General features: G+C 39.8%; 1 protein-coding gene across 14 annotated transcripts in view; it reads right to left on the bottom strand.

Moving 5' to 3' along the window:
• Window positions 1-27,905, bottom strand: part of inpp4ab (inositol polyphosphate-4-phosphatase type I Ab) — a 74,295-nt gene that overhangs the window by 18,737 nt on the left and 27,653 nt on the right. For 3 of the 14 annotated variants that reach the window (XM_013267524.3, XM_005465734.4, XM_019351798.2), the window contains 18 exons: window positions 20,285-20,524; window positions 19,500-19,544; window positions 18,968-19,086; window positions 18,212-18,328; window positions 18,050-18,129; window positions 14,584-14,695; window positions 13,997-14,087; window positions 10,511-10,658; window positions 8,167-8,297; window positions 7,981-8,085; window positions 7,780-7,888; window positions 7,517-7,534; window positions 5,607-5,793; window positions 5,315-5,530; window positions 3,329-3,470; window positions 2,144-2,347; window positions 1,609-1,683; window positions 647-819 (listed from right to left, as the gene is read on the bottom strand). In XM_013267524.3, coding sequence (XP_013122978.1) covers window positions 647-819; window positions 1,609-1,683; window positions 2,144-2,347; window positions 3,329-3,470; window positions 5,315-5,530; window positions 5,607-5,793; window positions 7,517-7,534; window positions 7,780-7,888; window positions 7,981-8,085; window positions 8,167-8,297; window positions 10,511-10,658; window positions 13,997-14,087; window positions 14,584-14,695; window positions 18,050-18,129; window positions 18,212-18,328; window positions 18,968-19,086; window positions 19,500-19,544; window positions 20,285-20,393 — 2,181 coding nt within the window. In that variant the 5' untranslated portion in view covers window positions 20,394-20,524. Of the gene's footprint in view, window positions 1-646; window positions 820-1,608; window positions 1,684-2,143; window positions 2,348-3,328; window positions 3,471-5,314; window positions 5,531-5,606; window positions 5,794-7,516; window positions 7,535-7,779; window positions 7,889-7,980; window positions 8,086-8,166; window positions 8,298-10,510; window positions 10,659-13,996; window positions 14,088-14,583; window positions 14,696-14,842; window positions 15,163-18,049; window positions 18,130-18,211; window positions 18,329-18,967; window positions 19,087-19,499; window positions 19,545-20,284; window positions 20,525-27,905 lie in introns of those variants that run through there. The other 11 variants (XM_025902858.1, XM_025902860.1, XM_019351803.2 and 8 more) reach the window with 10 other exon arrangements.

The following is a 27,905-nucleotide window of genomic DNA, read 5'->3' as shown; positions in this document are numbered from 1 at the left end:
TTAAACATTGCTTTGGAGCATTGAAACTCAAACACTTGATGATTGGAATATTATGGAATATTTAGCTTTATGCTTTGAAAATGCTTGACTGATTACTTGTAAGTATTTCAGCTCTGATTATGGCTGACTATTACGAAATGCTATTCTTACTTCTTTACTTAATGCTTGGATTAGAGTTTAACTTGAAGTGTCTGAGTCCTGTAGCTGCTCATTTAAGAGCTGCAGGGATCCACCGCTGGGTAAATATAACTGATGTGAGTCAGACAAGAGGGTTTGCCAAAAAACTACAATCGCCTCTAAAAAGAGCCTCTAAAAATACCGAAGGAAGGATCCACTGTGAGGACTACATCTGGCATCATATCCTCTTTATAACTGCAGTCTCAGGTGAGTGGGAGTGTGAAATCCTTACTTGCTGGGCTCCCTTTGCCTTTACTCTTTACTCAGACATTTAATAGTCATATGAATTCCGTAAAGCCACTAAGTCATAGAGCTCTGAACTCCTTGCTTTTACGATATTTACACTTTTCTTGGCCTTTTCCTTCACTCTGAGTCACTCCAGGATAAACGCATCAGCTCAGACATACATTAATGGAAATATGTGTAGGTGAGTGCGTCTGAGTCACTTGGATGATGTTTGCGTGCTGACCGTTTGGCAGAAGACAATGTCGCGGCGGTACTGCAATGACACGTCCATGGCTATCGTCGGGGCGGTGTCCTGCATGAGCAGGAAGACCATAGACTTCTTGGCTTTGTCGCTCATCATGGCAACGCAGTCTGTGAGCGTGGTGAGGAGAGGGTACAGCGCCTCGCTCCACTCGCCTGCAACAAGTGTAAATAAACCATGAGAAACCAAACACAAATATGCCTTCAAACCAAGTTTCCACACCAAGCAGCAAAGACTGTATTTTTCAGAGTGCACTTCTTGTTAAATTTGAGAGAAACAGAAAAAAAGACAAGAAGGACAACAGGGAAAGGAGAAGCACACACACATTGAAATCTTTTAGGGTGAAGCTCCAGGACTAGCCACAAATCCTGCTGGAAAGAACCTAAAAACACTTACAGAGATCTGACAGAGCTGTTTGACTCAAAAGCCTGGTGTCAGGCTTGTTCTTTAATAAATAGGAAAGGAGCTGAGATAGTGTTACAGACCCCAGTCTTTATGTAAAGAAAAAGCTGAAATTTTAGAGCAGTCCCAGCAGATTTTAAAACAGTGACACTGATTTGTGGGTTTTTTTGGACACAAATTTGAACCTTTTTGTTTTATCCATATTCCTGAACACAGCTTGTGACTTGGGCGCTTTCATATGTACCGATTCATTTAGGTTTGTGCACTGAGGGCAGATTTAGGTATTAAAAATGAGTCAGTCATTACACTTCTGACATTAGTTAAAAAGTTGCGCTTACACTAACCCCCCCCCCCCAAAAAAAACCCAGACTGTAGCTTTTTTTTTTTTTAAATACCGAGTTTTTGTAACTATTTTAGGGTTTGTTGGAATTTACTCAGTCCAGACATTGAACTATATCTGCCTGGACTTCTTATCAAAATCATTCTGAGTCCTGGAAAAGTGAATAGAGTGAGAGGAGCACATATGGGGAGGCAGCTCTTACCTGGATACGCCTCCTCAGCACTGGGGCTTCCATCTGGAAGAGGGGTTGGAGGTGCGACATGCATGATTAGCAGCACTGTACGCCATAGAGGGCAGCAGAGACAACACAGAAGAAACACTGCAGACCAGAGTCCAAACATCCTTATTCTCTAACGGCTCACGAGGAGGAACTCTTTTCTGTCTTATTTTATGAAAATCTAGCGTGTTTTGGGGGGAATTTGGACAGATGTTCGACCCTGGTCTGCTACAACATGTAGAAAATCTCAGATACAACAGCTACATTGCTACAGTACTGTTGCAACACTGTGCACATAAAGACACGCAGACCACACATAAAACACTGAACACTTTTTGAAGACGAGTCATTTAAGAGTATTTTCTCAAAGAATAAAGTTGGCTGATGAGGTGAAGGAAAAATCTGCTCATGAATCCTCCCACTTCTTAAAAGTAAGCAGTGACCTGAGCTGAAAATAGATGTGAGAGGGATGACTCAAGAAGAAGAAGAAGAGAAAAAAACGGAAAAAAACAAAACCTACAGGTTTCCTGTTCGGGACTGGGAGGCCGTGCAGAGGAGAGGGCAAGCTGAGAGGAAGAGGATGGTGGTGGAGATGATGATGATGATGATGATGGTGGAGGCGGTTCTAATAGTGATGACGATGATGATGATGGTGGTAAGGATGGAGATTCCTCTGACGTATTTTCTGGGTTGATCCAGAAAGCTAAACACTTCCCACCATCGCCTTTTCACACCCACATAAAAGAAAAGCAAGGGTCAGCAAACAAGTTTAGAACTTTAGTATAAAACAATGAGAATATTTCAATGTTTTAATTTAAATACATAAAGAGAACGGGTGGGTGAAAGTGACTTTTAATCCCAAGTGGTGATAACTTCACACCATATCTGTCTATGTCGGAAACAAGCAACAGCAAAACTCTATTTCTCAGTATTTACTGTCTCTTTGTGGTATTTTTCTCTGAAATCTGCAGAGCTGCTGACATCTTATTGGTGACTTGCGAGAGGTTTAACCTGCACTGGGTTAAAAGCCAGACTTTAGGAATACTGTCTTACTCTGTGGGACTGGGAGAGACGAGGGATATAAAAAACACTGTGTAGTCCCACAACTGGGACATCTGGTCACTCATAACTGCAGACCTCATGGCTCCTATAAACGAGGTAAACACTGGGCTGATGAGCTTCTGGCCTGTTCTTTAGAGTCTTTTTCTAAATATAATGATGTTTTTGCTGTAAACTGTGGTCCTGTGCAGTTTCTGATCCCTCACCTGTGCCGTCTGGTTTCACAACACGAAGGACATAACCAAGAGATCCAAGCTGGTTTTAAAGTAATCCCATATTATTCTAGACTTTTTATACCAACTCCCACTCTTATGGCTCCCTAACTCACTAAAATGCAATCTTTTGACTTTGCTGTGCTTTTTTAGTCCTCCAGTTTGCAGATTCCTATTAATGATACCAAAAGCATGTCAGTAAAGACATTTACCAGCTTTTGAATGATATTGACACCGTTTTCCTCCAACAGTTTACCACTAATGAGCCAGATTAACATGTTAGCAACACGTGCATCTCTTTTTACTACCCAGAGTGATTTCAATTGACCCAAAAGACATGGAAACAGTAAAACACTGCAAGCATAAATTAAAGAGCGCTGATGAGAGAGCACAGAAGTAAACTACAGCTAAAAGACTGTGTGAGAGTCTCTTACCTTTCTTACTGCTGCCACCCTGCTGGTCACTCTGGGTACTGTCCCGACTGCCGACGCTGGGTCTCCTCTCTTTCTGAAGCAGCTTGTCGACGCGCTGGATGATGCACTCCAGAGACTTGTCCACATTTGACCACACCTTCTCCTGAGATGACATGTTTACAGCATTCAGCTGTTTCAGCTTCAATTTTAGAGAGCAACAAACCATTCAAAAGTGGGTCTTTAAGTAATGTGCTAAAAAGGGAAAGGTGACACTTTGAAAATATTTATGTGCAAAAAAGGAGTAAAAAAAGTGTACGTCTCACACCACTCCTAATTTCTTTGTATATATGTTATAAATGTTTGTTTGTATGTAGTTTCAATTAGAAACAGAGTTACAACTCTGAGCCTGAAAGTCAATATTTGGTGTGACCACCTTTATTCTTCAGCACAGTCTGAACTCTCTTAGGCAGCTTTCTTGTCATGTCATTAAGTAGTCTTCAGGAATAGTTCTCCAGGCTTCTTGAAGGACATTCAAAGCTCTTCTTTGGATGTTTCTTCATGGTGGATCAAAATCTGATGGCACTTTTCTGTATTTGGACAAGATCTCCAACACCACTGGCTGAAATGCAGCTCAAACCAGCCTCCACCATGTTTAACAGATGGCTGAAGACACTCACTGCTGTACATCTCTTCTGACCTCCTCTGTAGTATAGTGTAAAGTATCTATTGCTGTAGATAGTTATTTAGGCCTGACACTTCTTCTTTTGTCCTCCACAAACAAATGATATGTTTTTGTGGCAGGCTGCTGGTAACAAAGTGTCTAGATACAATTTAAAACTGGTTCTTTGCCAAGTCTGTTAAGTGTAGACATAATACCTGTTCATCCTTTGTGTTTGGAGCCTTTTTTATGCTTGAATGATTCATAGGTCAGAGTTAATTGGCTTAACAAACAAAAACATTCCTGTGGAAATGTTCAGGTACAAGGACTGGACTGAAAAAGAGTAAAAAAAGCAGCCAATGTCCAAAGAAACACTTTGAAAGACTTTAAGATAGCCTGGAAAAGTATTGCTCAAGAGCACTTTACAAACAAAAGAAAGTCTGTCCTCTTGGAAACAAAACAGTACTGTATATATTGAAGAAATAAATTACAGCAGGGAATTATACTCAAGTCAGAGGAAGGAGAGGAGGAATTCAATCAGTGAAGATTCATGGATTTCATTACATGAGCCTCGCCTCAGCACACAGAGGCAAAACGCACTCATGACAGTAATGTTACTTCAAGTTCATTAAATTTGAACATCATTTATATAATATTTAAATAAACATATTTTGCGCATCATTTACAACTAAGCAGTGTCAGAGAAGCCACCATTTCTATGAAGACTCATGACTGCACAATTTCTTTTCTTTGTTATTTATATTTTGCACTTATCACATTTGAGTATAATAGCAGAAAAAACAACGTTTTTGTTTTGATATATCACTACTGTAGATAAATATCATATAGCATGGTGTATTTGGAGAACTTCAAATGACAAAGTGACCACAATTTCAATAATAAGATGGAAACTTGCACTGTTAAAGGATAATCATTTAAATATTCTGACGCGTAGGTATACATGTATTTTCAATAACATGAGCTCAAACGTTCACTTATAAGCATCCTGCATCTTTAACCACCACTCACGTGTTTTTTCAGACACTGCGTTTTACTTATATAAGCTAACAGATGGCTAAAAATAAAAAAAGACTGAAAAACGAACCCAGAGCTTCTCCTTTTTGAGTTTCACCTGTTTTTTCTACTTTCAGCTGGAAATCTGTTAAATTACAAACTGCGTGTCCTCTTCTGAAGATTGTACCAAGCTGGATGACAACCAGAGTGTAGTTAAGATCTTAAGCTGTATGCACAACGTGTGCCAAGAAACTAAGCTCATTTGTTCTCATGCAAAAAAAATAAAAAAATAAATCTGGAATCAAAAAACAGCCAAAAACTGCTGATCAACTCACCCACTCCTCTTCGTGCCAGTCCACGTGCAGTGAAGACCGGCTGTTGCGACCACTGTACTTTGCGGTCAGTGTGTCCTGGTCGTTGCGGAGCACTACTTGTTCGGACTCAGCGGAAGGAGACGCTTTGGAGGCGATGTACTCGGGCCGCGCTGCGTTCAGGGCCTGAATAGCTGAAGCTAGCAGCTTGCAGTCGCACACTGTCACCAGCTGACGGGTCTGAAAGGAAGAAGGTATGAATGAAATAAGAAGCGTCCCCACGTAATGTCACATCACTTCCAAACACTTTTAGTACCTTATCAGCCAGACTGGCGAGCGTCCACTCCAGTCCGCTGGCCGATCGGTCTTTGGCAGCCCGAGACAGCCTCTCGGCGTAGTAGCCGACCTGAGTCTTCAGCGTGTTGATGTGGGCGATGATCTCTTTGGCTCGGACAATGTCCTGGGGTATGTAGATGATGGACTGAGAGCTGGAGAGGGCGCTACTGCAGGAACAAAGACACACAGACACGTCTGTATCCGAGCTGGGACTGAGGATACTCTCCACTCTACACTCACCAGCCACTTTATTAGGTACATCTGTTCAACTGCTCATGGCAGCAATTTAGTGCATTTAGACATGGTTAAAACAACCTGCTGTAGTTCAAACTGAGCATCTGAATGGAGAAGAAAGGTGACTTAAATTGACTTTAAATGGTTGTTTGGTCTGAGTATTTCACAAACTGCTGATCTACTAGGACTTTCCCAGACAACGACAACCACAGAAGACCATAAAGATCCAACTTTTGTCAGCTAAGAACAGGAAACTAAGGCTATAACTAGTGAGTGGCAGTTCATTGGGTAAAAATGCCTTCAGAGGAGAATAGCCAGCCTGCTTCAAGCTGATAAGAAGGCAATGATAAGCCACCACTCATTACAACCAAGGTATGCAGAAGAGCAGCTCTGAATACAGCAGAAGAGCACACCAGGTCCCACTCCTCTCAGCTAAGAACAAGAAAACTGAGGCTACAATTCCCACGGGCTCACCAAATCTGGACAACAGAGGACTGGAAAAATGTCACCCGATCTGATGAGCTTCAATTTGTGATGTGACATTCAGTTGGTAGGGTGAGAATTTGACATAAACAATATGACAGCATGGATCCATCCTGCTTCAGGTTGGATGAGATCATCTCAAGCTGGTTTCTTGAACATGAGGATGAGTTCACTGTACTGAAATGGGCTCCACAGTCACCAGATCTCATTGCAACAGAGCACCATTGGGATTTGGTAGAACAGGAGATTCACATCATGGATGTGCAGCTGACAAATCTGCAGCAACTGCGTGATACCATCATGCCACTATGGACCTAAAACTCTGAAGAATGTTTCCAGCACCTTGCTGAACTGTGCGATAAAGAACTAAGGCAGCTCTGAAGGTCCAACTCAGTACTGACATGGTGTACCTAATAAAGTGGCCTGTAGGTGTATATTTTTGTAATGTTTCTGTCTTATGTCTGAAATATGCTTCGGCAGGAAATATACGCTGTAACTGGAAACAGAATAGCATGACATGAGGTTTTAGAGGGGTTTCGGTTACATCTTCAGTTAGAACATAAATTTCCTGCAGAAGTCTAAATCAAGCTTCAGAGGGGCCGTTTCAAAAACGTAGCGAGAGATGTTACTCACTATTCTTAACTTTAGTGTTTCACAGATGTACAAACATACAGTGTCTGCATGCACATGCCTGCTCTTAATGGACCGGAGAGACAACATGGAGCAGACTTCAATAAACGCCAGGGACGGGGCACGATACCACTCGCTTCACAAATTCAGACCATCTCATGTAGAAGAATTTTAAAAACGTCTCTTTAATATTGTCAGGGTTTGACTTTTTAAGCACAGAAACATGTTTTTAATAGACTTTCAAATGATGACTGAATTCATAAAATGAGCAGTATTCATACAACTTTATGACAAACCTTGTGCTCGTTTGAAGACAACACACATTTTAGTTCTATATTAGTTAACACAACACTGTTAAGACTGATGCGCCATGTGCTGTTATTTCTTTGCATTAACATGATAAGCTATGCAAAACCCCATTCTTCCAGCTTAAAACTGAAAATACATTGTTGTACAAATCTTAAGGATCTATGAAAGTGTGATTTTTAAAAAATTTTTTTAGAAGTGTCAAATGAAAACAAGCAAAGCAGTGCAACGACTCACCATTCCTCCTCATATACGCTGATCGGAAAAGTAACAAAAACAAAATTAAGAGGAAGCCATGAAAAGGGAACTGCAGAATTAATGCAGAAATTGAAGAAACAAAGATGACAAAAAAACAACTGTTTAAATACAAATCACAAGATGAATAAAGCAAAATATAAAAACCCAAAACAGGAGCAGAGGTCATCGCAATTTGGAAGAAAACACACATGCTTCCCCCCCTTCATTTTCCTATGTGACGTCCCACTTTGTGCTCAACTTACTGTTTCTTTGCTTCCTCGAACTTCTGGATGAGCTTCCTCAGACCGCCGTTCTTAAAACCCTGGCAGTGAGCGGCTGGGGCACCAACTGTTACCACATCATATGTCTGTTCTGGAAAGACAAACAAGGATGTTTTAAAGGCACAAAAAGTGCGTGCGATCACAGCAAGATTTGTTTTTTAATCATTTGTATTCGTGTCTAACCAAAACCCAGCTCATCCTGCACCCTCATCCTCTGAACGTGAAGGTTAGTGGGCATGAACTCCAGCTTCTTGTCTGCTTTCAGGTTACTGGCTTTGAATGATGGACCTGACAAAGAGACAAAGCAGCTTAGTCGTTGTCTTTTTAACTTTTTCTTTTAGGTGTACTCGGGCCTGCACCTACACTGACCTCTGTATTCACTGAGGTCAGACAGTGTCTCTTGGTAAGCGAGTATTATGTTCTGGTACTGAGAGACGATCTGCCGCCGCAGGTTCTCCCAGCAGGGGGACAACTCTCCCAACTCCTCCAACTCGCAAACCCTGCAGACAGAATAGTTAGAAAGAGGAAAAAATGAATCATCAAGTACTGCGCTCGCTTCAGGATGCATTTCAAATGACTTGCAATAAGAGCCGTGGCAATTATCCACAATCAGAAATAATTTCCATAATTTAAGGACTTTCTCTGATTTCAGCTTCTCAGACGGGATAATCTGCTGCTTGTTTTGGTTTAATGTAACATCCTTTCATTTATCCTCCCTCTCCTATATATCCAGGTTCTAGGTCATGGGTTTGGTCAGTCTAAAGAAAGAAACTCAGACCTCCCTTTTCCTGGCCGCCTCTTCCAGCTCATCTGGGGGAAAACTGAATTATTTCCAAGCCAACCGAGAGATGTAATCTCTCCACCGAGCCCTGCTCTGCCCTGGGGCCTCCTCCCTGCAGGACATGCCGGAAACACCTCACCCAAAGGCAAAGGCAGAGGCTGTCCACTCTTCAGAGAAGGGTTATTTTGTCACTTCTGTCTGCAATCTCATTCTTTCTATCACTATCCAAAGCTCGTGACCATAGTTGAGAGTGGGGAGGTAGATTGACCGATAAACCAAATGCTTTGCTTTTATGCTTAGCTCTCTCTTCACCAAAGCAGAGCCCCAATCCGTCAGTCAACCTCCCGCTCCACTCTCCCTTCATTCAAGAAGAAGACCTTAAGGTAACTAAACTCCTCCAGTTGAGGCAACAAGTCATCCCTGACCTGGAGTGAGCACTCTGCCCTTTCTTTGCTGAAGACCATGGCCTGGACTTGAAGGTGCTCATTATCATTCCTGCAACTTCACACTTAGATGCAAACCATCCCGGTGCAAGCTAAAGACCTACCCAATGAAGCCAACAGAACAGAATCATCTAGAAAAAGCTGAGATGATATTCTAAGGCCACCAAGATTGAGATCCTCCAACTATCTGGCTATGACTAGAAATTTTGTCCACAGAAACTAAGGACACACAGTTTAATGAAGCAATAAAGTAAATTTCTTTGGGTTTAAAGCTGCTGTAGAGAAAACAAAACATCTGCAGAAGTCAAACTGGGTATTATGAAGTTTAAACTATAAAAAATTGAAAATTATGATTCTTGTTCTTTATGTATTAAATATTTAACCCCTCAAAGGTTTGAAATAATTATTGAGCTCACAAGCTTGTCTACGGTTATGAAGATGAATCATGAGACTGGCAAGTTGGGACCATCTATGAAGTGCAACACTGGATAAACCATAATGGTACAAAAACATGCATTTTAGGTCTCTGCTAATTTTTGTTTTGTTATATTCATTTGGCCTTCATCACAAAGGCCTAGAAACCAGTTGCAAACCTATGAAAAACTGTATTCCCAACCAAGCAAGTGGTTGCTGGCTGCGTGCGACAAAAACCTCTTCATGACTGCACTGGTGACAAGCAGATTTCTGTACTCAGCAGCAGTGTTTGCAGACAAGACACCCAGTTGTCTGCAAACACTCTCCAACTACTGACCAGTAGGCCATATCGAAGTCAGTTTACACATCACTGGTCTCCTGTTGGTTATTACAGGAACTTAGTTTTGCCTTTTTTTTTTTTTATTAGTCATGTCAATTCAGTTTCTTTATAAGCACATTTTAAAAACAAGAGCTGACCAAAATGGCGTACAGCTAAGAGGAAGAAAACAGAGCAGGAAAATACAGAAAAACTGAAGATGAACAAGTAAGAAAACAAAAGAAAAGTATCAAAGCTCAGACTTTAAAGATGTCAAGTGTTGATGAGATCTTAATTTGTAGAAGCATAGTGTCCAAAGTTGAGGGAAAATATATTTAACAACTTCACTGTTACACTTTGTCACCAAAATGACTTCACAGTGCAATGGTGGGGAAACCAAAAACAAAGCTAAACAAGGAAATCTGATTTCTAGTGACGGTTGAAGGAAATACCAGTTGTGATGATGTCCACGTGTCATGGAACTTAAGCAGACTGCTGCTAAAATTCTCCACCTGCATAAATATCGCAGTTGAAACATCTGATATTGTATTTTACACAGTGTTAACCTGTTTTGAATCAATTTTGAGAAACTATGGATTCTTTAAAAGCACAAAGCAAGGAGCAAAAAAAGTTTTACAGACCAGCAGCACACAAGAGGCGGTATCGGTTCAGTTTATTCAGTATAAGAAATGAAGAATAAGTAAGAACAAGTAACATGTTCTTTATTGGTAAACTTTAGAAATGCATGGGTGGCTGTACCTGGCTGCATCCTCCTCCAGCAGCAGTTTGACAAACTGTCTGGGAATGTTTATAGACAAGACGCTCTCGGCCATCTGCTCCAGCACTCGTAGGTGGTTCCCATCAGTGGTGGGGAAGCGGTACATCCTCGACATCGTGCCGCCAAACGCTGAAGCAACACAAAATTCAGTTAGCTCGGATTAGATGAAGACGGATCTGACCAAAGTTTTTCTCAGTAAACAACGTTATTGCTTTCCGTTATTTTTGGACTGCCACTCAATCCCCGAGGTAAACAGACACCTCCCACTCACCGGGGACAATCAATACAACTCAACTGCATGTTGATGGAAAATGTGAGTGAGAGAAATGAAGGATGAGGAGAGAAAAAATAAAAAACCAACAGGTGCAGGGTTGAAATTCAGAAGACATAGCTCCTCTTAGAATATATGACTATAAGGGTTTATGAAGCTCTGTAAAAGTGTCCAAATGAGTCACTTCCTTCCAGAGACAGAATTACTGCTAGGAGATTGACTTGGTATAAAGATGTAGGTAAAAAGGTTCAAGTTCATATGTTGTAACTTGTTTTGAGCAGTCATGTATGCCACATGGTGATATGAGACTTCAAAGTCTTGCCTTTTTGAAGTTTTTTCAGAAAGCAAACATTCAGGGTACCAATGCTCGTTTCTGTTCCTCTACATCCTACACACTGAAATGGGGCTATTGAAACTAAGTTTTATCCCATGATTTATACGCTTACTAAGATTGCTCAATGAAACTTGCAGTATCACAGTCTTAGTGTACATTTGATTTGGTATCAGAAAAATGTAAGGCAAATTAAAAAGAGTCACATTTTTACCTACTACTATGTCCTCAGGGACTTTAACTCAGAAAATATTCAGTGTGTGCAGAATACATTCTGGCTGAAACTAAAACTAGGGCTGTTCGATATAACAATATATATCGGATGACGATATAAAAACGTCTATCGTTTCATTTTACGCTATCGTTTGTTTCGTGGTGTCGCAAAATAAACTGTTTACGGCAATATATTTTCATTATTTTGATGGTCACTGTAGTGGCTATATTAATTTCCTAAAGTTCTCTCTTTCTCTTATGTTTAATATAACCACACTACAGACGGACAAGCGCTTGTTTTTATGCGTTGTCGTTAGCAACAACGACGGTAAAACCACCCTGTGTCCGCCTGTTTATTTTCCACATAAACCTTTCACAATAAAGCTCAAGATCCTGTTGAGACTTTTCAAAATAAACTGAATCACGTGAAAGATGCAGAGTATTTACGGATGAGAAGCAAAAAAGAGCCGTCAGGTGCTAAAAAATAAACCTTAGACTCAAACGTTAGAACAGGCTTTTCTCCGCAGCACGCTGTGTAATAAATACTCACAAAGAAAACGGCCTCTGTTACAACCTATGTCTAAAAATGTATCGTTTCATGCATCAGTTAAAACACTCGACTCCAGGTACGCGACGCCCAGCTGGAAACACTTCACGCAAGTCGAGCTGCCCGACATTCACAGAATTTACAGAAAATGTTACATTTTTGTGATTTATATCGTTATCGGACGATAGATGTCTTAATATCGGGATATGAGATTTTGGTCATATCGCACAGCCCTAACTAAAGCTATTAAATATTAAGTTCAACGAGTTAGTTTGTTTTATACATTTCTCCTTTGGTTTTCCATGCACATAAACCTAATGCCCTAAGGTCTCAGTGACACAGGGCTATAGACCAGTATCCAACCATTTTACAACCTGTGGTCAATAAGGAAAAATTTGTATTCCCCACCCAGGTGCCAGGTGGTTTGTAGAGTTTGATGGGCACTTTTTGGGACCAAAAGTCTCTTTGGCTACCAATAGTTTGCTTGGAAGACGCTGACTTTCTTCTAAAACAAGTTTTCTTCTAAAACTTCTTAACTACTCTCACAGGGAAAGTGAAACTGTGAAAAGTACAAACCAAACTAAAAAAGCAGATTCAAGATTATAATTATAACTAGAAATGAAAAAATCATTCCGTAAACTAAAATAAAAATCAAAACCTTTGACACAAAATATATAACTGAAGCAATTTTAAGAAACTTAATTATAGAGCGCATATCCTTAGTTTTTGTTTTTGTCAGTTGTTTAATTGTTTTTTAATTGTAATAACTATGCTGATATTCCTAGGTCTTGCTTCTAACATATGCCCTGCATACAATATGAATAGAATAGAATAGCTCTTTATTGTAACTGCTACAAGAACAATGAAAGGCAGTTTGGCATCTCTCCATGAGTGTGAAATGCACAATAGCGTAAGTATTTACACAATAACACAGACAAATTTACATTTACACAAGAAAGATATGTACAAGTTATACATACACCTGCATACATACGGACATACATACAGACACATACATACATATATGTATATATAATATACATGCATGTATGCATGCGTGCATACACACACACACACACACACACACACACACACACACACACACACACATATATATACATACACATACATGCCATCTGAGGAGCAGGTGCATTGAGAGGTGCAGTGTGATCAGTGATATTGCACATTGAGTGTTGTGTGGGGGGGCTGTTGCTACTATAATAAATACGGTTATAATAAATACAGTTTAAAAAGGTAGGAATGTTGGTCGCATTATAGTATAAATAAAAATATGGTTTTTAAATAAAGTGTAATGTCCATGAGTGTTGGCAGTGCAGTTATCCTTCAAACAGGGCGGCAGTAGGGCATGTTTGACAGCCTGTGGGTAAAAACTTCTATTGAGTCTTTTTGCCTTCTGATCAACCTGCTCAACCTTAATTAAATAGACTAAAACTACCAGTGAAACTAAACATTTTCAAACAACATAAACTAAACTGAAATAAGAAAATTCACTCTGGAAACTTAACTGAAACTAAACTGAATTGAAAATGAAAAGTCAAAATGAAATAAAAATAAAAAACAATATCTACAAGTTGTGGTGTGTTGGCACAGCTTTTACACTCCCTTCTGGTTTGTGTGACAGTTTATCAGAGTTTCAATTTCGCTCAAAAAGTAAACAACGAGTGTTTCTAAACAAGCTTACAAGTTGTTAATGGAGGTTTTATGGTGCACCACCATGTGACTGACAGCAACTTCTAGCAACCACTCAACAACCAGCAAGGAATTAAACATTTTTCCTACCCACCAGAGGTTGCCAGGGATCCACGGACTGATCTCTAGGGTTTATGTCAAAGGGTTCTAATGAAGGCGTTTAATGCAGGAAGATCTGTTAAACATCTGTGTCTTTAAATGCTTACTCAGTTACCAGATTAAACAGTTTCGATCCAAATGTTTCATTAAACTGATTAGAAATATATCAGCAAAGTACAGGACAATGTAGCCAAGTTATTTTAACTGATTTAAGAAAGAAAAAGAAAACTTCACCGAAACCTTACTAACACCACGCTACTTTGCACACACTGAGTCACAGAGCAAAGCTGTCCCACCTGAGCGTAGCAGGGTATCTTTGCAGAACGAGGCGTACTTGATTCGGACTCCCATAGACTCCGTCAGGCTCTCGTCGACGGGCAGCACTGTCTGCAGGACACACACAAGCACCAACATTATACTAAGTCAGCTCTGGCAGGCAGCATCCACCTTCCTTTATCTCTCCACTATCACCTACACCACACTCCCAGAGCTTTCACAAAACCCAATCTGCCGAGATAAATGACTTTACTGCCATATGGCGATGTCTTTATTGTACCATGATCATTTAATATATATGCTTTATATGCAGTCACAGAAAAACAGCAAGGCTCAGGAGCAAACATGCAGCATTTTACCAACATTTGAGAGACAATGAAGCGTAAACACAACACATATTTAAGTATACAAGTCTAATCAAATTCTTTACACGTAAACATCCAAACTTTTGATACAAATGCAAAATTATATTTATTGATTGTAACCTCAGAACATTTGTTGAGCTTGCAGATATAATAACTGATGCCTTTTTTGGCCAATCATGGAAAATAACTACTCTGATCACAAGGAAGATAAATAAATCTGCCTGTGGCTGCCAGCCTCTTACCCGGCCGTTGATGCTTTCTGGCAGACGTCCCATCGACATCCTCTGATCTGTTCTCTCCTCCATCTGCCACGCCGCCACAGTGATGGTCCCTACCCGCTGGTTCTCTGCTGATCTGTCCATTTGAACACAAAACAGCTTTAAAGCTGCTAATCATTCTTTTAGTATCATTTAATTCCTAAATAGCTTTTTTAGTGCCAAAAAATCTTCTGCAAACTAAGTTAAAATTAAGAGATTTGCTTTGAATCTTCTATGTTCTTACCAATGGCTGTATAAAGATCTTCTACAGTCAGTGGCTCTTTCTTCTCTGAAAGAACATCTTTGGTAGCCTTAGCTAATACTTGCTTCCTGTTTCTTATTCATTTTAAATGCGAATGCCGTGTTCCTCAAGTCTCCCTCCTTAGCCTACGTTTGTTCTGTGGTTTTTTTTAAAAATATCCTTCTTCTCAGCCGGATGATTCATTTCCAGAGTGCCACCCACCACTGCCATTTCGATAATATTGAGTTACATGTCCCGATGCTATCCAACAACCTCAACAGATCTTCTTCAGTGGCACACTAGAAACTAGAACCACAAATCTGTCACTATATCCTTTTTCCATTTCAAGTTTTGTCTTGCAAATTTAGCAGGAAACACATTTAAAGTAAAGGAAGGACGACACATCATTTCATTTTACTAACCACATTAGGCTTTGTGTCAAGATGGAAAAAAAATTGAAGTAAATGACAAGCAGGCTTTTATATGTTGTAAATACATAAATGACAACACTTCTTACTTTTCAAAGTAAAACCAAACATTTCATAAAAATGAAATGTAACTTCTGTACAGTTAAAATTCAAGCATCTTTAATTTCTTGCTTACCATTGTGGTCAGCAGTTTACACACCATCATCATGGGCATGAATGTCATGGTAATCTTTCTTTTGCTAGACTGGCTTGATGACATTAAATCGTGGTTTGCATTTAATCTTTTGAATATAAACGACCAAAAAATTGAGATTGTATTATTTGGACCTTCTGACCCTTGCTTTTCTCTTAAGGTTGACCTTGGTCCTCTGGAAAAGCCCAGAAATCTCTTTGCTAAGAATCTGGGAGTGTTCTTTGATAGCAGCTTTTCATTTGAGAAACAAATAAATTCTGTTGTAAAAGCCAGCTTCTTCCAGCTCAGGGCCCGTGCAAAAACTAAGAACATTTTGTCATTTGCTGACTTCGAGAAAGTGATACATGCATTTATTTCATCCAGGCTTGACTACTGTAACAGGCTTTATTTTGGTATCAGCCAGGCTCTGCTTTCTCGTCTTCAGCTAGTTCAGAATGCTGCAGCCCGACTCTTGACAGGCACTCGTAAACATGACCATTTTTCCCCAGTCTTGGCTTATTTACACTGGCTTCCAGTACGTTGTAGAACTGATTTTAAGATTTTATTGCTTGTTTTTAAATCTCTAAATGGATTAGCTCCGTCATACCTCTCTCATCTGTTAACTACAAATACTCCAAATAGAACTCTCAGGTCAGCTGATAAGTTGCCTCTAGTTGTCCCTAGAAGCAGACTAAAAAACAGAGGAGACCGGGCCTTTGCGATTGCTGCGCCCAAACTTTGGAACAGTCTGCCTCTTGAAATTAGGATCTCTCCAACACTTAACATTTTTAAAACCCGTTTGAAAATGGCGTATGGCGCTGGCAAGGCTGGCAGCCTTAACCCAATTTCCCTCGGGATGAATAAAGTATTATCAATCAATCAATCAAAACACATTTTTACACTCTAGCTTTTAATTGTGACTGAGTTTTGTTTTGTTATTTGTGTGCGTTTGATCTACTTTTTACTTTTTTATTATGTACAGCACTTTGGTCAACCTGTGTTGTTTTTAAATGCGCTTATAAATAAATTGCTTGATTGATTGATATTCTTGGCTTTTTTAATGATTTCTTTTAACTGTTCTTTTCCAGGGTGGAATGATTGTGCAGCATACATCTTTAACAACTTTAAAACACTGGGTGCACAAGTTTGGATTTATTTTGGATTTTCTCTAATCTACACAGAGCCAAAATATACCTACAGGCTCAAATATATACATACACTCACTTAAATCTTTTAGTAAAAGGTGTTGAAGGTTCTACAGTGTCTTTTGACATTATAAGGCTTATTAACTTCTTGTTAGTGATCATGATTGTGTCCAACTGGTAGTTTCTCTTTGCAGCATAAAAAGGATTGTTTGATAGAACTCATTGGACTGACCAATACTCAAAACTAAGGGAAAGTCTAAGGAACTCAGTGAAGATCCAAGAAGGAGAACTGTATATTTAAACAAGTTGGGAAGGTCTTTTGGAGTCTTTTCTAAACAACTGCAGATTCCAAGGTCATCGGTTCAAACAACTGTACTTAAGTACAAGTTATTCAGATTTGCTGAGGTCTGGAAGAAGATCCAAACTGTCACCCTCAAATGAGAGGAAATTGGTAGGGATGCCCAGGAACAAATCAGGAACCATCAAAACTCAAGCCTGTCATGAACTGGAAACTGCTGGAAGACCAAAATCTCTGTCCACGGTGACACCAGTTTTACATCACCATGGACTGAGATGGTGCTGACCAAGAGAGAAGCCCCTTCTTGAAGATCTACACCTTCAAACTTGACTAAAATTTGCAGCTGCCCACATCAACAAGCTAGTTGCCTTCTAGAAAAAAGGTTATATGGTCAAACCAAACAAAGATTGAGCTATTTGTCCACAATGACAAGAGGTGTGTTTTCAAACCTAAGAACTCTGTACCAGCTGTTAAGCCGGGTGGTGCTAGCATCATGCTCTGGGTCTGTTTTGCTGTCAGTGGTACTTGTGATGCAGAAAGTGGATGGAATAATGAAGGAGAAGGACTACCTCCAAAATCTTTAACTTCACCTCAAATCAACAGCTAGACCGTTGAAACTTTGACATAATTGGGTGTTCCAATAGGATAATGATCCCAAACACACATTAAAAGTAGTTTTGAATAGATAAAGCAGGTTCACATTAAACTTCTGGAATGGCCTTCCCAAAACCCTGACCTACACCCTGTTGAAAAAAATGTGTGGACTGAGTTTAAAAGCCAAGATTGCACCAAGAAACAAACACTTTAACTCTCCCAATTCTGCCAAGAAGAGCAGTCAAATATAAGCCAGGATTATACCAGAAGCTCATTGATGGCTGTGAAAAGTGTCTGGTTGAGGTGCAACATGCTAAGAGACCTTAAACCAAATATTAGTGGGGGTGTAATTATGATATTGGAATATGCAGTTGTTTAGAAATGGCTACAAGAAATCTTTCACTCACAGTCAGTTTATGCCTTCAAAGTGACTGTGGTGCATCAAGACGGCAATAAAACAGCAATAAGATGGAGTGAGTTTTGCTTAAAGAACTGGGGTGAATTTAAAGAATCTTGAATACAGCAGTAAAAAAGCAGAAGGTGTTTGTGTGTTTAAGTGTGTGTGTGTGTTACCGCAGTTCGAGCTGTAATTTGTGGCTCTTCTCTTGCAGTATCTCCTTCACAGGGAAAAGTGCTGAGCCCAACATGTACATCTGGACAGACAGACAGTTCACACGCTGAGCTGCTTCTTTGCTCAAATTATTAAAATAAAATAATCAGTGCTGCTGGTCGTACCGTGCCCTGCGAGCGATCCTTCACATCATACACAGCCAGTTTGACCTGCGTCAGCTGGTTGATGTTGGAGTCCTGGAAGAAGGCAATGCTGCAGAGGAAGCTGGGGTTACTGGTGCCCTGTGGAGAGACACAGGTTACACAAAATAGTTCAGCAGCTCATGTTTTGTTTTATTGCTATTATGGAATCACATTTTCAAGGGAAAGTAACACAATAGCAGCTTCAATTTGCTTTGCCATTTAAGCTAAAAGTTCAAACCATGTGCAAAACAGGCATTTTGGAAGAAGAAAGTCATTGTAACACATACAGATAACCCTAAAAGTACACTGGTTTCACACTGTATCATTCTAACTTTGCCAAATATGCATAAAAATACATATTTATGAGTGTTTACCCAACAAAATCCTTATTTTTGATGACTCACTCTGCACTTGAGGGGGCGTGTAAATAAATGCATTCAATACAAAGTGATGTGACCTCTGAAATTGCTCTTTCAGAGGTCACAATTGTGTTTGCAACAAAACTTTTCCAAAAGTGTGTTTTTGCAGTTTTATTATTCATTTCTCCCTCGTCCTCTACATCCAGACTGAATGACGTAGATAAGGAAGGTGTGGATGGTGGCAAACAAGTCACTATGCCGTAGCTAAGTCACACCTACAAGCTGAAATCAACATTATGGAAGCTAGCGCTGCTTAAACATTAGTCCAACTGTAACTTCAAGGCTGTTTCTGTATCTGTATCTGAGTGACGAGTCTGACCTCTATGACTTCAGTCTGGGCGTGTTTGGTCCAGAAGGCCTGCGGCGGTGTCGTGCAGCTCACTGCTACAAAGGTGTTGGGTTTTCGGTCCAGAGAAGGAGTCACCAGGTCTGTGCATGCTGGGTGAGAAAACACAAGCAAATCAAGCCAAGAGGCAAGCAGGAAGACTGTCTGAAGGCGCTTGTGGTTGCACAGGCAGTCTGGCAGCTGTGAGGTTGGAGAGTGTGTTTCAAAATGTTTAGATTGATTGCACATACTCATTAACTCACAACCAGCTGACCATATATTTATATATCCTGGCTTGCTTGACATAAATGACATCTCACTGTCTGATATATTTCTGCTGCTGAGCTGCTGTTTTATGGAGATTTTCTGATTATATTTTGCTACCATAAGAGCAGACTCTATGCTGAAAGTATGTGCACTGTCACTTGCAGTGAGTAGATCATGAACTGAGGCACTAACGACCACTAAATTTAATTACGGGTTATAAATGTCCCGGACAGCCATCATAAATGCTCATATTACTCACCCACACTGAATTCCAGCACAGGTTGATCTGGGTCCTGACTATTTCCTGCAAAGTAACACAAACGTCATCAGAACATTAAGTCAGAGAAACAGCATTTGAAGCTTTTGTACATGATAAATTCTGCTGCAGCACTAAAAACAAATTCGACCAGCAGTTCATGTATTAAAATCATCTCCAGCTGCAACATTGAAGCTACTTTAGGTTGATTTTGATTATGTTTAGATGAAAATGAAACTAGCACCCTTGTAAATTAAAGGTAAACACAGCTCAGACTTTCAAAAGGCTTTTATTTTGAAATACACAGAATGACTTGACGTGGAATGACAGTCTGAGGTATCATACTTCCCTTTAGATTAATAGCATGTCTGTAAAAAGGATGTTTTCCTGTAATCCCTTTCATGGCTATATGAGCCATGTTTACCTTTATAGGAAAGGTTTTTATTTTGATCAGATCAGATCAAATCAGACTGCCTTGATATTAGATGAGTGACAGTCTGACGTGTTACACTATCAATGTAAAGGGAAATACGTCTGTGAAAACAGGACGTTTCCCTATAATCGGTTTGTAAATTAAAGGTAAAAAACTCATACAGGACATTTCAAAAGGCTTTTATTTTGAAATACAAAATGGACCATTTTGATAATGCGTGAATACCTCAGGGTGAGATGGACTTATTTGACCTTTTTCTAAACCTAAACTCCTTAAATGTGACCAACTATTTTGCTAAAATGCACAAAAGACTAAAAAGTTTCTGACTCTAGCTCAGTTTCCACGATGCTCTGACCTGCGAGCGCCAAGCTGATCATCTCATTGGACAGCTCCAGCGTGTTGGCTCGGTACACCGACCACGGCCTCTGCGTCTTTGAGCCGCTGCGCTCCCTGCCCCCCGCCATGCCTGTCTGGGACGAGCGAGCGACAGCAGGAGGCCTAAACACACACCGTCACGCGCGCAGTCGCACACTCCCATGTGATGTGACCCTCCACCTGCGCAGATCCACGGCGGCGCCAAGGAAACGCTTCACCTCTGTAGGTAGGACAAGAGCAGAGAGAAAAGGAGAGGTGAGGGATGTTTTACCAACCAGAATTTAAAGCAATTTTATATTTTTTAAAAATGAATTTTGTCCTTAAGACATCAATGATCAGTTGGAGTTCCAAAACCCAGAACAACATACACCTAAGTCCCCATCATCTGAGGGCTGTGCCATGAAGTCAGATTAGCAGATTCGTAGGTATGTTGAGCTTGAAGTCTTCAGCTTTGATCGCCACAGTAACTTATGCTGAACACATAACTTGGTCCAGAGCAATCAATAAAGTTAATTTCAGTTTGATCTCCTGACTAAAGTTATCTCCACATCTTGTTTACCACGCTGTGAGACAGTCAGCTTCAATGTTTCAAAGTATCCAGTTTAAAGTTTCAGAGATCTGACGTGCAGCCAGTAATTAATTAAAGTTAAAATGTTTATTTTACCGATCTGTGCACCAAATCTAATGATTAATGATTTTCTGGGGTATTAATGTTGTCCTATTTACAAACAAATTTGCATTTCACTTTTATATTTTTTGTATTTATATTTTTTATGTTCTTTATAAATTTTTTCACCTTTTATCATTACATGCTAATGTGTCCGATCAGGATAGGGGGCACTCACAGGGATTCTTTGTGTAAAAGAAGAGTGAAATACCCCTTTTTATGTAAACATACACCGGGCCTAGAGTGCTCGGCTTAACAGAGGAAGCTGACAACCACTGTCATGATACTGGTCATCTTGTACTAGGGTAGAGAAAGAAAGCTTGCTGTTGTTGACCTTTTTGAATCGTGGTATACCCCTCAGATCACAGTCGATCACAATGATCACACAGCATGTTAATCCTTTAACATAAAGTTAATTCTAAGAAGCACATTAGAGAAAAACTAATTGCTATATTTATCTATATTCTTTTCAAGCATTTAACAGCAACATCTGTTGTGGCATTTATTTATTTTTTTAAATTTTGGCAGTTTTGGTCCTCTATAAATACATAAATAAACTGCACTGCTGTTTTAGACTGTTTATGCTTTATTCTCTGTTAAATACGCTTGACTTGCTTAGTCTGCCTAGACTGATATAGTCCATTTAATCTATTGTGATAACAAGTTTGTTTGCACAAACAGAGGAGTCAGAGAATTCGTGGTTTATGGACACTAGCTGGACATCATCAGGACAACGTCTTTCAAGAGAAACAAAATCTAAAAACTGCATGCAGTGTAGTTTCAACATAAATTCCAACAAATACAATAATGTAAGTGTTTGAAGAACAGAAAAGAGGAACGAATCACAGAAAGTAAAACTGAGTATCGGCTGTGACTTTTGGGGTCGAGAACTCGAGCCTTTATTCACAATGGCCGCCCACGTAGCCTGCAGCATAAGTTCTTATAAGGTTCAGCCCGTCTTCCTCCAGCTTATTTAATATTCTGCTTGTGTGCTCATGTTCTGCTTCAACCGTCCACCCTTTTTGTTGCTGGAAGAATCTGATTTCACTAACAGGGATCGATCAATACGGCATCATGTCAGCATCTGAGAAACATGCAGCAACTTCACATTTCTGTGGCTCTCACTTTCACATCGGAGTCACAACACAACACAGCAATACATTCAATAATTTAATCATATGCAAATCTCTCCATGCAAATACAATACAGACAGCCAGAGCGGAGATGGCCCCTTGCAGCGTGTTCAGGGTAAAGGTCAAAAGCATCATTAATTTTCATGAGGACACAAACAGAAAATCTTGTTTTTACAAATATGAATCCGCTGCAGGTTCAGTGTCTGCGCAAGCAGCAGAATTTAAATGAGTGAGCATCCTCTTTTCCCACCGTGGGCCTTCATTACTGCTTCATTCACTGAGACACACACACACACAAAATGTATCTGCTATTCATTTAACCCAGCCACCACAGAAGTGCACATGTGCTGCATGCACAAGGTTGAGCTGTGCCCCCTTTTAAAGGTGATGTATATTCACTAAATCAGGGGTGTCAAACATAAGGCCCAGAGCCTGAAGTGAAGACTGAAGTGGGCCGTAAGGACTCCAATCCGGTCCACTGGACAGCTTTGAAAAAATGTGAAGAAGAGCATAGATTTTGGATTTTTAACTGAGTTTTCATTAATTTTGCAGCTTTTCCTAATTGTAGACCTCCTGCACATAGATTTTATTACCAAAGTAATTAACCCATAAACAATTAAATGACAGAAAAGTTTGTTTTTTCACAGTCTATTATAGAAATCTGCTTTTTTCTGTTTTGTTTTGTTGTTTTTTCCTTTTTTTCTCATATTAAGATATATCAGGGACTACATAAGTGGTTAAACTTATTTACACGGCCCACAAATATTTCAAGTGGTCTGTATGTGGCCCACAAAAATAAAATAAAAGCTTATTACACACTCAACACACAAGTCTGTCCAGCTAGCAAGCAGAAGCCACTGAGTCCATTTCAGCTGCTTTGGTGCAAATCAAAGTGACAACAGGTGCACTGGAGTGGCAATAACAAGACAGCCCAGTAAGGAAATGGTTCAGGAGGTGGGGCTTCTCTTTATCCTTGATTTTCCTCCAGTTGAGCTTTGTGTTAGCTTGTATCCTTGTACCTGCTGGTAGCATGAGACTGTACCTGCAGCCCGTTTAAGGCGGCGCAGGCAGTCCAGCTCCTGCAGGATGGAACATCTCAGCACATGCTCAGCGGTGTGGAGGAGATACCAGAAGACAGGCCATTAAACCAGGAGAGCTGGACATTAACCCAGCAGCGGGACCAGTATACCTGCTGGAGGAGGACCAGAGAACAACAACACGACCTCCAGTGGACCACTCATGTTGATTCTAACCAGAAGTGGCAGGTTATTCCTGACAAAAACAAGACAATAACTAAAGCTGTGATGAAATTTACACTTTAACCAACAAATGCAAAACAAGATGAAAATATTCTGGAGACGAGATCCAATCAATGAAGTTGCGTAGAACAGCGTTATTTTTGTTTTACGTGAAAACATATTTATGTTACATTCATGAAATGAATATGGCCCTATCAGGTTGTATTTTTTTATTTTATTTTTTTTTTTTATACTTTCCTTTTCACTTTTGGTTTTTAAATTCAGTTTAGTTTCAGGTAGCTTTCCGAGCTTTTAAAAAGAAAAAAAAATTATTACAGCATTTTTGGAATAATGTCAGGCAAGCTTAAGGAAAATCAGTACACGTATAACAATATAACAAGAACATTTGAAAGCACTTGGGATGTCTACAAGATAGAGAGCCAAGTCTCATCAGACAGTTTGTGATAACAAATTTAACCACAATATACAAATATCAAAACTATTTATATTTATTTTATTTTCCAAAAAATGTTTCAGTTTTTCCGAAGGTCTAGTAGTAGTTTTTATTTTATTCAACTACACTGTTTTAGTTTAGTTTTATTTAACAACAGTAACCTTGGTGTAGGCTCGAGGGTACATGTATCTAAGCCATGAACATCACTCCTGTCCAGTGCCACTGAATCAGCGGTGTTTACTGCTGACACAACACAGGAGCAGCCTAGGTGAATACAGCACATCCGCTGGTTAAATAACATATCAACTTTTTATTAGCACTATTTATGTCTTTCATAAAAACTGTCTTTATGAAGGGTTTATGAAAGACAGCCCGCAGGCCCGCCGTGTCCCAGAGACCAAAACATCTGAATGCTTCCAGGAAGACTGGCCATCAGCTCAGGACCAGGACTGTTTGGAAGCAAATAATTCAAATCACACAGCAACATTAAGGACTAACCTCGAGCAGTGCATGGTGGACTAGACCAACGTCACTAACCATAGTTTTAAAGGTTTCCACCTTTGTTTATGTCTAAAGTTGCAGTGCTGCTTTTGTTTGTTTTTAAAATACCTCAGTCAGATCATCTGTAGATTTCAATGTGCTACTTACAAATTTTTCAGAGATGAAAGAATGTGGACCATTTTTAACCACCTAAACTGTGTTTGTCTACTTTAGGGAACTGAAGCACAAACTGAAAAGGCCACTCAGAAGGTTTTGAAGGTAAAGATGTGGAAAATTCTGCAAATACCTCAACCTAGCATGAACTTCACATGCTGAAGACAAACTAACAACTGGAAACCTGATTCTTTGGTAACACCCATTAACATTTAATTTCTGACTGTCTTAAACTGGAAAAGAACAATTATTTTTTGCTCTGCCCCTCAAATGAAAAGCTTAAATCTACATTTCTTGCACCTCCAACCCTCCACACGGTGCCACAGTCCAAACACGTCCAGGCTATGTTGTCTCATATATGGATATGTTGATAGTGTGAAAGAGTGAAGAGCGTGTGTGCGTGTGTGTGTGTGTGTGTGTGTGTGTGTGTGTGTGTGTGTATGAGTTTGAGCATGCTCTGTCAGCCTCCTGAGCCCCAGCACGTCTGCATAAACAGTGGAAAATACATAAGAGCACAGTTTGTGTCTGTGTGCGAGCTCTTGCTGCTTTACCAGAGCATTTTATGTGATGTTTTAATGCTTGATGAACGTTTCCCATATGCCCATCTGTTTTTTTTTCTCTGTTCTCCTGCTTATTTTTGTTATCCTTTTATATGTCATCTTAAGCGTCTCACCAACATCTTGTCTGTCCATCGTTCTTCACCCCTGTACTTTTTTTTCTCGCTCCACTCCTCTTTTGGGATTGTCCCCCTAAAGGTTTTGGTCTGTGTACGAGCAAATGTCCCACTCTTTCTCCTGCTTTTCTTCCCTTTGTCCCATTTTTGTAAAGAGCAATTAGCCTATTTACAGCAAAGCTGTCCACATGAGGGACTGTACCCAGCTCAGATGGAGGAGCACCGCGGTCTAGATTAACAATACACACAAGGAGATCTCTGCAGTCTATTTGGGTTGAGTTGTGCTCCATTTCCTATCGAAAAAAAAAATCAAAATAATGTGTGGATAATCACACCTGTTCTACAAAACAGCCAAAATGTTTTCCTGACACTATGTGCTACACAAAAGCCCAGTCAAATTTAAACACACACACTGTATATAAAAGCTGGACTTAGCCATTGGGACATCACCCATTGGTTTGGTCTAAGTGGTTAGAGAATTTGCAGTTTTACAGGTTGAAATGAGCATATTTGGACGAGAGCATGGAGCACTAAACTACCAGCTAATGATAGCAGGCTTAGACCTCAGTCACACAAGCTAGAGATCAGTTAGAGACCCCTTGGCAAACTTAGGTGGAGACATAAAAATGGTTGTTCTGTGACCAGTTGGTGAGTGGTTGCTGAAGGGTACTACACCAAAAAACCCATTTTGATTACTTTAGTTGCTAGCAGATTGCCCCCAGTCATCCGGCATGTCTATAAGCACTTGCTAACTACTAGCCAAGAGTTAGTAAAACTAGCAAAAAACAAACAAACAAAAAAAACCAAAACTTTTAGTTATGAACCTGGCTGATTTAAAACATGTAAATCTGACAGTGCAGCAGGCAGATTTTCCTGGCAGTGTCTCTTAAAATAAGTCATGCGGTCTGACTGTCACTCAAAGGCATAAAAGACTCAAGCATTACAGCTGAGCCCAGTTATTACAGAGTAATCAAGAATTGGTATGTTCTTCCATTGAGCTAAAAATAACTTAAAGTGGCTCATTAAGAAAAGTGTTAATGTATTTATCTTTGGAAAATTTTTAAAAATAACGTACAGGAGTGCACAAAATGTGTTCCTTCAATTTCAGATGTTGAAAACTGGAACCATAAAACCGGCACTTTTAACCAAAGAGGTCCAGAATGTGGGCTTAATTGTGGGTCTGGGTTAATAGTCACTGGCCTACTTCCTGATGTATATGGTCCACCACTAACAGTGTTCCATTTCGGGCCTCTCAGATAGAGGTGCCCTACATCTGTCACTGCAAACAAGTGGAGCACTACCTGAAGGAAAATCTACCCTATTTGCATTTGCATTCAAATGTAGTTTTGCACTGGACTGTGAGCAGGATGCTGCGGGTCTAAATTTTCCTAACTACACCATGAGGTGGCTGATTACTCAATGAAATATTAACCAATAGGACACTGTAGCTGTAAAACCAATCATTAAAACATTAAAACCACTGACAGGCTAAATGAACAACACTGATCATCTTCTCCTGGAAAACTTTAGTCCTCACATTCAGGTGGATGCTATTTTGACACATACACCCCACCTAAACACTGCTGCAGAATAAGCAAACCTCCCCCAGCTGGACAATTTGTCCTGCAAACCCACAAAACTCCTCCTCATGTTACTACACAGCATTTAACACTTAGTTTTGCAGAACTACACAAAGGAGAGCAGCAAGTCACATTAATAAAACCCAACACCTAAGTAAAGGTTAAACCAGTAATTTCCAGCAAATTTGACTTAAATAAATCAGACCACACATAGTATTGTCTTATTTTACTTTTAATAGCATTCTCCTTTTGTGACATTTGTCGCTGATGCACATAAACAAGATATTTCTATTACTTTGGCTTTAGATTTTGATTCAGAGTTGTAGTTTTACTATTAGCATTGCTGCTTTTTAATCATTTGGCCTTAAATATCCACTCTCACGTAACTTCTGCCTGATAATGAATGCATGAATAATTGGAGAGGAGTCAGTAAATGAATGCACAGCATGCATGTCAGGTTCAGACAGATTTAATAGAGCTCTGTTTTAATGAGGTACAAAATTTAAGACCTGTGAAGACAAGCTCATTTACGGTGGAGGTATTGTGCTTTTAGCTATTTTCTGTCACCTTATTTCCTTTCAGTGTTGTTAAGCACGGTCAAAGTGACCGTGCTTTTGACCTGTGAGATCAAGATAACGTAAAAGTAATTACTCTGAGCCAAAAGAGGCTTCCAAAAACTCTAAATGCTCAGTTTCAGGCATTTTTTTCTACTCTTGGCTCTGTATGATGTCAGAAAGAGCGCCCATGCGAGGGGCACCCTATCAGAATAAAGCTACCTTAAAGGAGGGAGGAGCTAGAACAGTCTGAAGTAAGGGGGGTTCACAGAGGTCCGGTAGAGTTAAGGAGGGATTATTTTAAACTATAAACCATGCAAAGTAGAGTCCAAGAGTAAAACTAAGGAGCTAGAAATTAGTGGAACAACTCTGTTTTAATATCAGTCCAACAAATTTGAAGAGCATTTTCTAGAAACTGTGACAATTTGTCTTTCTAAGTTGGATAAATGGGAATCGTGGTGATACTTTCTGCATAAAAAGTAGCAGCAAGGCACAATTTAACAATTTTTACTAATAAAATTGTCTGATGCATCTGTTAAAAGCTGCAGTCACAGTATGTGCAGATACTGTACAAAACAAAGTGCATCACAGTGAACAGTAAACATGCAATAACTGTACACTCTATAACCTTAAAATGCTGCTTGTGAG

The sequence above is a fragment of the Oreochromis niloticus genome, linkage group LG23, assembly GCF_001858045.2.
Source record: "Oreochromis niloticus isolate F11D_XX linkage group LG23, O_niloticus_UMD_NMBU, whole genome shotgun sequence".
Lineage (NCBI taxonomy): Eukaryota > Metazoa > Chordata > Actinopteri > Cichliformes > Cichlidae > Oreochromis > Oreochromis niloticus.
The sequence above is the reverse complement of the archived record's forward strand: the minus strand, read 5'-3'. Positions and strand labels throughout refer to the sequence as shown.